We start from the raw sequence: 13,900 nt of genomic DNA, 5'->3' as shown, positions 1-13,900 counted from the left end.
GGTTCTCTGGCCACTTAAGAAACGGTTTTGTAAAATTATTTATTAATGAACTTCAAATTTCAAATGATATTAAACTTGCATCTTGTTAATAGGTCTCCCTAGTACCACACAAGGCAATGAATTGCCTATTTATGTACACAGCAATTAGTATATGCACGTTATACATCAAATAAGTTATTAAAGACAGGTTATCCAATGATACTACATCGACAGGGTGGGAAATTCCTCTTCATGGAACATGTACGTGAATGGGACACGAAGAAACACAGAGCACGTCGTTTCATGCAGTCTCTCCTCACAATCACCGGAATATGGCCTTTTCTCTTCGTGGGTTGCAGACTCAACCGAGATCCTCTTCCTATCATAAGAGGAGCCGGGTTCTCCCAAGTGGAGGCCAAGTACTTGTACGCTCCAATTCTGTATACTCTATTCAAAGTTGGAGCACCACATGTTATTGGAGAAGCTACTAAGTGAAGCTTGTAATTACACATTTCATGTAATACATGAGCTTGGGTAGCCTTAAACATCGAGTTCCAGCACATTTTCTGCAGCAATATATATTAATAAATTTTCGCATTATATTAGGCAAACAATTATCCCCCTTCTATAATTAGGCAGAGATATATCAATGCAACAATTGCTACACTTAGCAATTGTTGAAAGAATAAGGAAGGCATTGCAAGTTTCATCTACTGCAGCCTATTGCTATGTTGTGTTATTGGATATCTTTTTACTCTTGCATAATATTATTTGCGTTGACTATAGGAAAAAAGGCTCAAAGTGTTCAATCTCCTACGGTAACAGGTTTCAAAGGAAATGTTTCAAAATGAAAATTTCAAGAAACTTATAAATGCTAAATATTTAATTGCAATAAAAACTAATTGATTTCATGAAATAATTGCATTTATGAGAAGTAATAGAATCTATGATTATAACAACTCACAGCGTTACATTATTAAATTTAGGCCAAAGACCAAACGCTAGTACCCGCGTATATATGTACTTTGCCATCTTACAATATCAGTATTCAAAGGTAAATAGTTGAGTCAATTCGAATGTTAATTGCTTCGTTTTGTTGATCGGCATTAATATCTATATTGGTGCCATTTAAAACTCTACCACTGTCTTTGGCTGTCTCAATAAAATCGAAGAATAAAGAATCTTTTCCTGTTTGTTATTTTTTGTTTCATTGACCACAGAAAAACCGTCTGATGTATTTGTTCTCACCTAAGTATATCAAGTCGCAAATGACCCAGTCACCATAAGGAAAATTATGCATTCGATCGTGCACTTAAGCAAAATAGCCAACTTTACAAAACCTTGCGGCATTGCGGATTATTGTCCACGCTAGGCTCGCAATGCCACCCACGGTCCAGATACACCAGGTCAGCCAACGCGCAGCTTATTGGGTGAAATTACAGCCATCGTGAAAACGGATATGTCATATATAAACTATAAAAAGACTTATGTCAGTCTGTTCAACATAATAACATTTGTCGCAAGTTTGAACTTTTGAAGTTCCACTGATTCAACTACCAGATTAAGATCATCATTCCACAACTAGGTCACAGATGGAATAAAACTTCTAGAATACAGTGTAGTAGTGAACCTCAAAGCTACCAAGATGTAATATTTTTTTGAAAGATAAATTAAAATCCCATAGGATATATATTAAATGTAAACACTGACAGTATATTTAAGTACGTAACAAAAGAATTTTTAGATTATGTATTATGATTTTGATTTATGTTGATTTATTCATATTTATAAAAATGAGTTCATATCTATATTTTGTTATACTTCTGTTATATTTGAAATAGAATCGTTACACAAATAATGTAAATGAATAAAATGTAATTATATTTTTATAAGAAAAAAGTGCTATGAAGCCAATCGCATAGGCCTAGACTCCCGAGCCATACTATCATTATTATTATTATTATTATTATTCAAGATGCTTTGTTATTGTCTTTCCGTAGAATCTGCAAATAATAGTTGTTAGGGAATATACCTGACCTGATTATAGTCTTCCTTTCGAAAAGTAAAAGTAAAATAAGTAAAAGTAAAATAATAGAGGTAAAATTAATTGGATCTCTGATAGCAAAGATACTTCAAAACCTCGCTCATTCACTTATTTATTTATAATTTTTCCTAAAGCTGAAGATACCCATCGAGAGAGTAGACCTATATAGGTAGCGTTGACTAAAACCTAAGATTTAACATAACAATTTATTGTCAGTTTTGAAATCACTATCCTATTATTACTATTATTATTACTTGCTAAACTACAACCCTAGTTGGAAAAGCAGGATGCTGTAAGCCCAGGGGCTCCAACAGGGAAAATAGCCCAGAGGAGAGGGAAAAAAAAGGAAAAATAAAATACAGAAAGAACAGTAACATTAAAATAAATATTTCCTATGTTGACTATAAAAACTTTAACACAAGAAGAGAAATAAGATGGTATAGTGTGCCCGAGTTTACCCTCAAGCAAGAGAATTCTTAACATTTGCTTCATACACAAAACGATATAAGCAAAATTAAGTAATAAACTGACTTTCCACATGCATAAATTGTTATCATTAGACTACAAGGCTCTGGTTAAGATTTTCTTTAAAAAAGAATAAAAAAACAAAGAAAAAAAATATCAGTTTTTATTTATTTTTTTTTTGTTACATAATCATTACCTAATGTTTCAGTCATTATTTGGACGGTCTTCCTAAACGGGCTGTTAAATCGGAGGCAATTCAATAATTCAAACTTGTTATTAATGCTTTCATGTTAAACAAGTTGAGATAAGTCTCTTTTCATTGTTCATAAATGACAGTCTACAATATTTTAACGTAATAATTGATCGTTAAATACTTTTTTTAATCCTTACTTATTATATGTAGTTTATTTGTTATTCCCCTGTTTCCTTCCACACTGGGTTACTTTCCATGTTAGGCTCCTCCACATGACAGACCATTGTTCGGTGAACTTTTGTTTCTCAACGAACAAGTTCGGCAGAGGTCTTTATACTTCTTCCAAACGATGACACGAGCAGCCAGTGATTAATATTACAGTAACCCTAACGAGAAAATGGACAGTCGTTCGCGCAAAAAGATAATTCTCTTGTGCGCTGTTATTGCTGCGCTAAAAAATGGTGCAAAAACGAAAAAGAAATTGGAAGTCATGTTACAATACTACAGGAATTGTAATTGTGAATCAAAACTCGATTTCATAAATTACATCCAAATACATTTTACCATATAGTCTCGAAACTGGAACGAGCAATCACCAAACATGATACTGTACTAATTTGAGTCGAGTTTTAGTGCCGAATCCCTATTACAAGCAACATTACTTCATCTGTCAATAGGATACGATTATACAGGACTACAATGCACAATACAGCAAAGATTTCCAAGCACATTTTATGTAAAATTATACCCGAAACTTGTAGCATTTCTCGTCTATGTTGACTGCGAAAAAGCACATCAACTTCAACTCTTCTTCAATAGCATTATTGATATTAGTAGCCAGAGTTCTTAGACATTTCTGCACCTCTCTATACACACCAGTTCTCACATCCCAAAGGCTGAAGGGTGTTGTTTAAACTCCTCAATCAAGTTTAAAGTTACTCACGGGACCAATAAAACAAGTTGGATAAAACTTTAAAGTAGAGGATACAGAAATGGTATATCATTAGCATTGGTGAGAAACGCATCTTTGTAGGTCAGCCGATGGGCAACGACTTCTTCCCACTCTTTAACCACCAAAGAGCACATCTCTAGTTACTTCGGTAATCATGCGGAAAAAAATACACCGAACCAAGGCCTTGCACGGAACTTTGTTCGTTGCTTCTACGCTTCTAACGACTTTTAAAGTTCAACGAACAAAGCTCGTCGTGTGGACAAAATGCTTTTTAAACTAAGGTTATAAGGTTACCTAATAATAATAATAATAATAATAATAATAATAATAATGATAATAGCAGTCTCAGTGGCATTTATTTTTTAGTTGAGCTTCACAATTGTTATTGAGAAGCCCAACTTCAAGATAAATGCCACTGAAGCAGTTACGTTTTTAAAGAAACTTGTTTAAAATTGGGTCTACTACCGAATAATAATAATAATAATTCAATCCTGTCATAAAAGGTCTGCGGCACGTTTAATAAATGCTTGAAATTCATAATTTTTTCAGCTTTCAAATGCTAAACATAATCTGCCGCAATCCTATATCTACCAAAGTAAAATATACCAATAAACATACGCGTGGCCTCTAGCCATACTTAACAAACTTACAGTATGGAAAAAAAATAGTGCCAGAGGAATTAGGGTACGGTTCCTATACCAGGGAGGATGCAATGTACTATACAAGGTTTGGTTGAATATCTGATTTTTAAGGCACTCTTGTTGCTTCGATGCTTTGTAATTTGATAATAAACGGTCAACGTGTGGTGTGAAATGTTGAATGCCCATAGAATGCATGTGATAAAATGACTGTGAAGGTCCTGTAGAGAGTAGGGCACTTTGCAGTATAGAACCAGAAAAGCTGCCGAGGAGAAACGTAAGTAAAGTAGTTCAATAATTATTATAAGTCTGACACATCAGAATAAGTTTAAACATGCCCCCGTATCTTTTGAGTTCTAACCCTCTAGTCATAAATTCTACAGTACATCTCCTAATCAAGCATACTAAATTAGGTTAGGTATCTCATAATTGTGATTAATAAGACTACATTTTCGTGTTTTAAACGTAGTTGCAAAATTGCATCATGACACATATGCACCATAGCTAGTTATGCACAACTCATATCTATCCTTTCCGAGAATTTGCATAATTTATATTTCACATACATTTGTAATTATCCCTGTCTCATTACTTTCCCGAAAACATATTGTTCTAGCAATAGGTTGGTCGTTATTACAATTCTACTGTCAAAAATTATATATATATATATATATATATATATATATATATATATATATATATATATATATATATATATATAATAAATATATACATACATATATATATATAATAAATATATACATACATATATATATAATAAATATATACATATATATATACAATAAATATATACATATATATGTACAATAAATATATACATATATATATATATATATACAATAAATATATACATATATATATACAATAAATATATACATATATATGTACAATAAATATATATATATATACAATAAATATATACATATATATATACATATATATGTACAATAAATATACAGTGAACCCTCGTTTATCGCGGTAGATAGGTTCCAGACGCGGGCGCGATAGGTGAAAATCCACGAAGTAGTGACATCATATTTACCTATTTATTTAACATGTATATTCGGACTTTTAAAACCTTCCCTTGTACGTAGTACTGTTAACAAACCACCCTTTAATGTACAGAACACTTAATGCATGTACTACAGCACCCTAAACTAAAACAGGCACAAATATTAAAGGCGATTTTATATCATGCGTTTCCTAAACACCTAAAAAGCACGATAAAAAATGGCAACCAATGTTTTGTTTATGTTCATCTCTGATCATAATGAAGAAACAAACTCATTTAGTGTACAGTACACATATATGTATAGGTTAGTTTTTGCATCGATTATTTTGATTATACAGTACTGTACTGTATGTTGATTTGTTTATTACCAATGTTTTAGTTTACGTATTTTTCTTAGGACTTCCAAATGAAATGTTTTTCTTTATGACGCCGCCTGAAACGACGGCGTGTACGCTCAGTAAACAACCACGCTCAGAACAAACAAGGCATTTAACGCGCATGATGATAGTGATAAATAATGATACAGTACATACAGTATTTACAGTAAAAGCATTTACAAAATATGTTACCTTACAAATATAAATTATACAGTATTGTACGTAGCAAAGCAGGAAAACAATTTACGAGAGAGAGAGAGAGAGAGAGAGAGAGAGAGAGAGAGAGAGAGAGAGAGAGAGAGAGATTGTTTTACGTACGTAAATGTAAATTTTAAACAAAAAAAATATGATAGGTTACAACATGTAGACTTTTAAAACCTTCCCTTTAACTTAATGCATACAGTACGTACATTACTAAACTATAAAACAGGCAGTAAGAATATTAAAGTAAAAAATAAAGATTGTTACTGTACTCACCACGAAAGAAGTTGAAGAAAAACTTGAATGGTGATGGCGATGAATTTGCTGCACAGTAGAAATGATGATGATGAAGCTGATGATGTGTTCTACTGTGCAGCCAATGATAGTATTTTACGTCTCTTCAGACGGAGGTGTCTTTTCCTGGGACACCTCTTCAACTTCTTCCTGGGAAACTTCAATTTCTTCCGGAGGCGTACTAGCAGGAGGAACTGGCTCTTTTTTGCGAGGCTGGAAGAACATTGTGATCGGAAGTTGTTGCCGCTGCTTCTTTTTTCGATCCAAGAGCATTTTGTAGGGAGTCATTATGTCATCAACCTTGTTGCAGAATTGCATCGAGCGAACCATATCCTCGTCCCACTCTTGCAACATTTCTTTCAACTCCTTCGCGTGGTTGCAGGCCTTGGCAAGCCGTTCTAATGTTAAGCCCGTTTCTTCGACATTTTCTTGGGTCTCTTCCTGGGTATCACTCTCTTCCTCACTTGCCGATTTCGTCAGGTCTTCGAGGTCTGCGTCAGTTAGGGGCTGGGAATGGCAGTCCAACAACTCGTCGACGTCTTCAGTCGTCATGTCGCCAAACCCGTCACCTCCAATTATGGCAGCCAACTGCACAGATTTCCGTATTGCAGAGTGTTGGATTTCCGACGGAGTAAATCCCTTGTCGTCGTAAACAATATCGGGCCACAACTTCTTCCAGCTCGCATTCACGGTTGCAGGTTTCATCTCTTGAAGTGCCTTCTGAATATTCTGCAGGCACGTGGCTATGGTGTACTGCCGCCAGTACGCCTTCAAGTTAAAATCTTCATCCTCGTCATCTTGGGCAGCATCCACACACGCAACGAGGTCCGCCAAGGTATTCTTCGTGTAGAGGGCCTTGAACGCCCTGATAACCCCCTGGTCCATCGGTTGAATTAATGACGTGGTGTTGGGTGGCAGGAACTCAACCTGAATGCCCTCATGCGACAGGTCAGTTGCGTGTCCACCAGCGTTATCCATAAGGAGAAGGATCTTGAATGGCAAGCCCTTCTCTAAGAGATATTTACTGACTTGCGGGATAAAACACTGGTGGAACCAGTTGGAGGTCAGCATCTTCGTAATCCATGCTTTTTGATTATGCATCCAGTGCACGGGAAGGAGATTCTTATTTTTATTTTTCAAAGCGCGAGGATTTTTCGACTTATAAATAAACCCCGGCTTTAACAAAAATCCAGCAGCATTGCCACACATCACGAGGGTAACGCGATCCTTGAATGCCTTAAAGCCAGAGGCTTTGGCTTCCTCTTTGAACAGGAAAGTTCGCGACGGCATTCTCTTCCAAAACAAGCCAGTCTCATCCATATTAAAGACTTGTTCCGGCTTGTATCCACCTTCGGCGATAATATTCTTGAACGTCTGGTTCACGTAAGTTTCAGCAGCGGCAGTGTCAACGGAAGCAGACTCCCCATGCAGGGAAACGCTTTTCAGGGCGAAGCGTTTCTGAAACTTCGCGAACCATCCTTTGCTTGCAGAAAAACGTTTCTGAGGCTGGGAATCAGTGGATGTCCCTGGTTGAGGATCATCTGCATCATCATCATCTTCAGCATGGTTGCCGTCGTCGTCTTTAGGTTCCTTTGCAGCAAAATTCTCATATAAACTCAAAGCCTTTGTTTGGATGGTGTTCGTATCCAACGCTATGTTCTTCTTCCGGCAGTCGGCAATCCACACAGCTAAAGCACCTTCCATGCGTACGATCGTTTTATTACGCGTTGTAACGACTCGCTTCGCTGATCTGCTAAAGGTGATTGCAGCCGTCTTTCTAATGTTCGCCTCGTCCTTTTTGATATAGCGAACGGTGGATTCGTTGATGCCAAAATGGCGGCCGGCGGCCGCGTAACTTCTACCATCTTTTAACATGTCGAGAAGCGTAACCTTCTCAGCTATCGTCATCATCCTTCGGTGGCGTTTAGGCTCACTACCAGCCTTAAGAGAAGCAGAACGCTTGGGAGCCATTACAGTAGGATTTACGTACAGTACTGTAACAAAAAGTTCAACTTAAAAAGGTCGCACACAGCACAGATTAAACTTCACAAACTTAAGAACGTCTACTCAGCGATACGCGGTAACAGAGAGTGAACGATCCAGCCCCGCGAGAACTTTGATGCTGCGGGTAGAAGATGCGGGCAAAACACCAATCACAGGCTAGATAACAAAACTTGAGTTCTGATTCGTCATCTATCAGCGCTTGAACCAATCACAACCCGTCTTACAGAACTATGATGCGTTGGTTACCTACTCATAGAAGATGCCCCGCGCATACTGAACGTACGTAGATTAAGTACAATACCGTAATAATAATAAATAATGATAATAATACTGTACAGTAATAATAATAATAATAATGATAATAATAATAATAACAATAATAATTTTATTAACAACAACAACAATAATAATAATAATAACAATAATAATAATACACACTTTACGTACGCTATTTTACGCCTCTCTCTCTCTCTCTCTCTCTCTCTCTCTCTCGTACGCTTATTCGAAATGTGATTTTTGCAACAAAGAATATTACGTACGTATACATACAAAAGATTCATGGAAAAGAAGCACATCCATTACAGTACACACCATTCTAATATGGTATGACTGCATCTGATTTGCGTTTCATGTTCGATTTAATTTTACTACGTACTGAATTATCGTATGATCACATTCTCTTTTCGTGTTTTATTTCTTTCTGTGCTGAATTATATATCATATGTAATGCAATGAACAATCAGTAAGAGCAGATATTACTAATTACAGTATTAATGGAATTACAGGTAACAAAATATCGTATTTGGGCTTCTTCAGATTTCGCAGTATTTTCGAATTTTCCGGAAAATCCGCGATATGTATATATATATGGGTTATGGAAAAACCCCGCGAAGTGGTGAATCCGCGATTGTCGAACCGCGAAGTAGCGAGGGTTCACTGTATACATATATATGTACAATAAATATATACATATGTACAATAAATATATACATATATATGTACAATAAATATATACATATATATGTACAATAAATATATACATATATATGTACAATAAATATATACATATATATATATACAATAAATATATACATATATATATGCAATAAATATATACATATATATATACAATAAATATATACATATATATATATATACATATATATACAATAAATATATACATATATATACAATAAATATATACATATATATACAATAAATATATACATATATATATATATACAATAAATATATACATATATATATATATACAATAAATATATACATATATATATACAATAAATATATACATATATATATATACAATAAATATATACATATATATATACAATAAATATATGCATATATATATACAATATATATATACATATATATACAATAAATATATGCATATATATAAAATAAGGTAAATTTTTAGTTTCAGCCAAATTTGGAAAAATGCAATAAAAATATATTTGTTGCATCAGAAATAGTGTGGTTTCAATGAATTTAACGTTTATTTTGACTGCAAACCAACCGATTTAGAGATTTACTATGTATACCCTAGTTCATCCCACCAATTATGGGGGACACCCTTTGGGAACCGGGGTTTTGGGTGGGGGAAGGGGGGGGGAGGGTGTTGGGGCATTGAATGATATTTGCAATAAATGAATAATTAATGTTCCAGCACCCCTCCCCCATACCCCTAACTAGGCCTACCGGGGGAAGGGGGGTAGGGCCCCCCAGCGACCCCCCCTTAAAGCCACAGTAATTTTCAGGGCACCACAGAACCTAACAAACCCACCTAACCTAACCTAGGGGCCCTGTACCCCTACCGGGGGGGGGGGGGGGGGGGGGGGGCTTCGCCCCCCCTGCGACCCCCCTTATGGCCACAGTAATTTTCAAGGCACCACAGAACCTAACAAACCCACCTAACCTAACCTAGGGGCCCTGTACCCCTACCGGGGGGGGGCTTCGCCCCCCTTGCGACCCCCCCTTAAGGCCACAGTAATTTTCAGGGCACCACAGAACCTAACAAACCCACCTAACCTAACCTAGGGGCCCTGTACCCCTACCGGGGGGGGGGGGGCTTCGCCCCCCCTGCGACCCCCCCTTTAACCAGGGGTAAATTTGAATATATATATTTTGTTAAATCACTTCTTACCTTAAACGGAAGATGACGATGAAGATGTGGAAGGTTGTGGTTGACCCTCTTCTGAATCATCAAGTACTGGAATACGTTCAGCCTCTGATTAAAAGGCGAATCACATTTACCACACTGGACACTTAAAGGTAATACGGAATGCTCCCTTAGAAAACGATTCACTACTTCAGGAGTTCCATTATAATTCCCATGAAATCAGCCGATCACATCAAAATAGGAATAACGACATATTTCACACAACCGTACCGGAGGATCCATGACAGTTAAGTGACGTGTGCTGAAAATATAGAAACCGGAACTTTTGAAAACCGAAAACAAACGACAATCACGGGTTTCTCCCATAATGAAATAGGGAAAAAAACAAAATACTATCGTTTACAATGTTATATTGCACGAAAAACAGATCCTTGAAACAAGACTGAGAGACCAATGAATCGTCCAATAATAACCCTTGAAAAGAACCCAGGAATAACGACATATTTCACACAACCGTACCGGAGGATCCATGACAGTTAAGTGACGTGTGCTGAAAATATAGAAACCGGAACTTTTGAAAACCGAAAACAAACGACAATCACGGGTTTCTCCCATAATGAAATAGGGAAAAAAACAAAATACTATCGTTTACAATGTTATATTGCACGAAAAACAGATCCTTGAAACAAGACTGTGAGACCAATGAATCGTCCAATAATAACCCTTGAAAAGAACCCAGTAGTATTTAGATTGGAGGAGCGACATTAGTGGGAGGAGCAAATGCGCATTCAAGCAAATATTGTCACATTACGCAATGGGGCGGAGCCAAGTAAGATGAAAACAGACATACAAACGAACAAGAGCTAGGTCCCGTGGCAGCGTAAAGGTATACAGAACACTTAGAAATAAAATGCAGACCTACAATAACTGAATAATTATCTCTGTAAGTAGACATCAGCGTCAATAATGTATTGAGAGAAAGTTTTTTGTTATCACGTGCTTTACTAGGAAAATATATTAATATAATACATTTCCCAATTTAGTTGAATCTAAAACTTTACCTAAAATAAATATATGCATATATATACAATAAATATATACATATATATATACATATATATAATATATACATACATATACATACATATATATAATATATACATACATATACATACATATATACATATATATACATACATATACACATACATATATATATATATATATATATATATATATATATATATATATATATATATATATATATATATATATATATATATATATATAACTATTTTTAGAATAAAATGGTCTTGGGAAACTAATGAAAAAAATTGCAACAGAATACACAAATAAAAATAAACAAGAGGAAAATAACTAGTGAACAGTAGCAGTGAAATGTCAGATACAATTATACACGACAAGCAGTACAAATCTATTGTCAAAATCAAAAGATTTTGCGAAGAGTATGTATTCACCCGTCTGTTTCGCCTGTTTGTTAGTTTAATTATATTTATTTGTTTACGAGCAACTTTACGCAGAAACTACCGTACCGATTTTGACCAAACCTTAGTTATGGTGGGTATGATTCAACGAAGTAAAAGTACACAGTGGAGTTAAGAGCAAAATAAAACTTCTTGGTGTAGTAAAGGCATACGTTTTACTAAGTGCCCCTCTAAGTTACATTTGGCAAATCATATATACTACTACGACCATCCACGAGAAAGTTTATGAACGACAAACTTTATTACGAATAGAAACTGATACAGATGGATCCTGGAGATGAAAATAGGTCTAACAATGTTAAAGTAAAATTTGTGTGAAATATTTCACTTACCATTAACCCGATGCTATTCCATATTCCCAGGAGTTCGGTATCGATGGCTTGAGTTTGTATACGCCCGTAGCCATATTAATCTGATTTTTATGACCAAGATGAGATTACTCGTAGTTCAATATGAAATTACTCGTAGTTCAATAAAGTGCTAAGTATTCCTTCCATTAACACTGTCGGTCACTTTCCCATGTTATGTGCACTGAATTAAACAACCACTCATGTTTGCCATCCGAAATGACTGGATCAAGACACTTGGAAATGCGAATAACTTACGACTGACATCTACTGTATACTAGGCCTATGTTCACTGGCATCTCACACCAGCGAGATTACTCGTAGTTCAATATCCACAAGAAATTCTGGGGATAAGGTGCTAAGTATTCCTTCCATTGTTTTAACATTGTCGGTTACTTTCCCGTGGTATGTGCATTGAATCAAACAACCACTCATGTTTGCAATCCGAAATGACTGGATCAAGACACTTGGAAATACGAATAACTTATTACAGACTTCTATGCTAGGCCTATGTTCACTGGCTTCTCACACCAGCTCTACTTACGAACGACACGATCTGGCAACTTTAAAGTGAATGCACGTATATCCTCTTATATTTTAACACCAATAACATTAAATAAGAATCCTGTCTAAAAACTTCATAATGTCTTACAGAAATTTAAAAGGGACGTAGGAGAAATCCATCGGTAGCTGCAACAATTCCGGAATCTTGGCGTAGGCTACTGTATTCGGAACTGCATGACATTTTATCACCGTAGCCTAATCATTTCAAAAGTGTAATGAGTTGGAAGGCTTTCAATATTATGGAAATACAGTTATGATGTCATTACGATAACCATTCCACGTTCGTGTGGTTTCAAATCCTTTGATATTCCAGAACACACCTATGACAACAAACGGTTGGAATCCGAAATGAATTTTGATTATCCACATGATCGTACCAAATGGTCAACTGCACTCTACTTGTACTCGTAAGTATATACATTGTCCTTAATGCAAGAACGACTGGCTTCATCAAATCAAATCCAGATATTGGCTGTAACACTGAAATAACCTGCAACACAATAACAGCGAACACCCGACCAGAGGAAACTGAAGTTAAATTCCGGAATTCCCGGCAGAGGGCTAGTTGATGAGACACGAGTCTAAACGAAATTGGAGGGAAAATATGATTGGTGAAAACCAACATGTCAATTGTTAAAATTGTTGAAAAACTATCATTTTTTTTTCAAATTGTCCTCAAATTGGAGGTAACTTGAAAGAACAAATTATGAAACTTCCGCAGTCAAATTCCGGATGATGAGATACGAGTCTAAATGAAATTGGAGGGAAAATATGATTGGTGAAAACCAACATGTCAATTGTTAAAATTGTTGAAAAACTATCATTTTTTTTTTTCAAATTGTCCTCAAATCGGAGGTAACTTGAAAGAACAAATTATGAAACTTCCGCAGTCAAATTTCGGATGATGAGATACGAGTCTAAACGAAATTGGAGGGAAAATATGATTGGTGAAAACCAACATATCAATTGTTTAAATTGTTGAAAAGCTATATATATTTTTTTAAGTTGTCCTCAAATCGGAGGTAACTTGAAAGAACAATGTGAAACTTCCGCAGTCAAATTCCGGATAATGAGGTACGAGCCTAAACAAAATTGGAGGGAAAATATGATTGGTGAAAAACAACATGTAAATTGTTAAAATTGTAGAAATCTATCATGTTTTTT

The 13,900-nt window shown here is 35.6% G+C and overlaps 2 protein-coding genes across 3 annotated transcripts in view; one reads left to right on the top strand and one right to left on the bottom strand.

Annotated features, from left to right (window-relative positions):
• Positions 1-1,122, top strand: part of LOC137658425 (thiol S-methyltransferase TMT1A-like) — a 5,350-nt gene extending 4,228 nt beyond the window's left edge. The window contains exon 5 of the mRNA XM_068393129.1: positions 214-1,122. Coding sequence (XP_068249230.1) covers positions 214-474 — 261 coding nt within the window. The 3' untranslated portion in view covers positions 475-1,122. The remainder of the gene's footprint in view (positions 1-213) is intronic.
• LOC137658428 (TBC1 domain family member 19) overlaps positions 1-13,240 on the bottom strand; it is a 92,949-nt gene extending 79,709 nt beyond the window's left edge. For both annotated transcript variants that reach the window (XR_011047328.1, XM_068393135.1), the window contains exon 1: positions 12,158-13,240. The gene's annotated coding sequence lies outside the window, so the exon portion shown is untranslated. The remainder of the gene's footprint in view (positions 1-12,157) is intronic.
• Positions 13,241-13,900: the final 660 nt, after the last annotated feature.

The sequence above is a fragment of the Palaemon carinicauda genome, chromosome 19, assembly GCF_036898095.1.
Source record: "Palaemon carinicauda isolate YSFRI2023 chromosome 19, ASM3689809v2, whole genome shotgun sequence".
Classification (NCBI taxonomy): Eukaryota; Metazoa; Arthropoda; class Malacostraca; order Decapoda; family Palaemonidae; genus Palaemon; species Palaemon carinicauda.
Note: the sequence above shows the minus strand (reverse complement) of the source record. Positions and strands in the feature narration are given on the sequence as shown.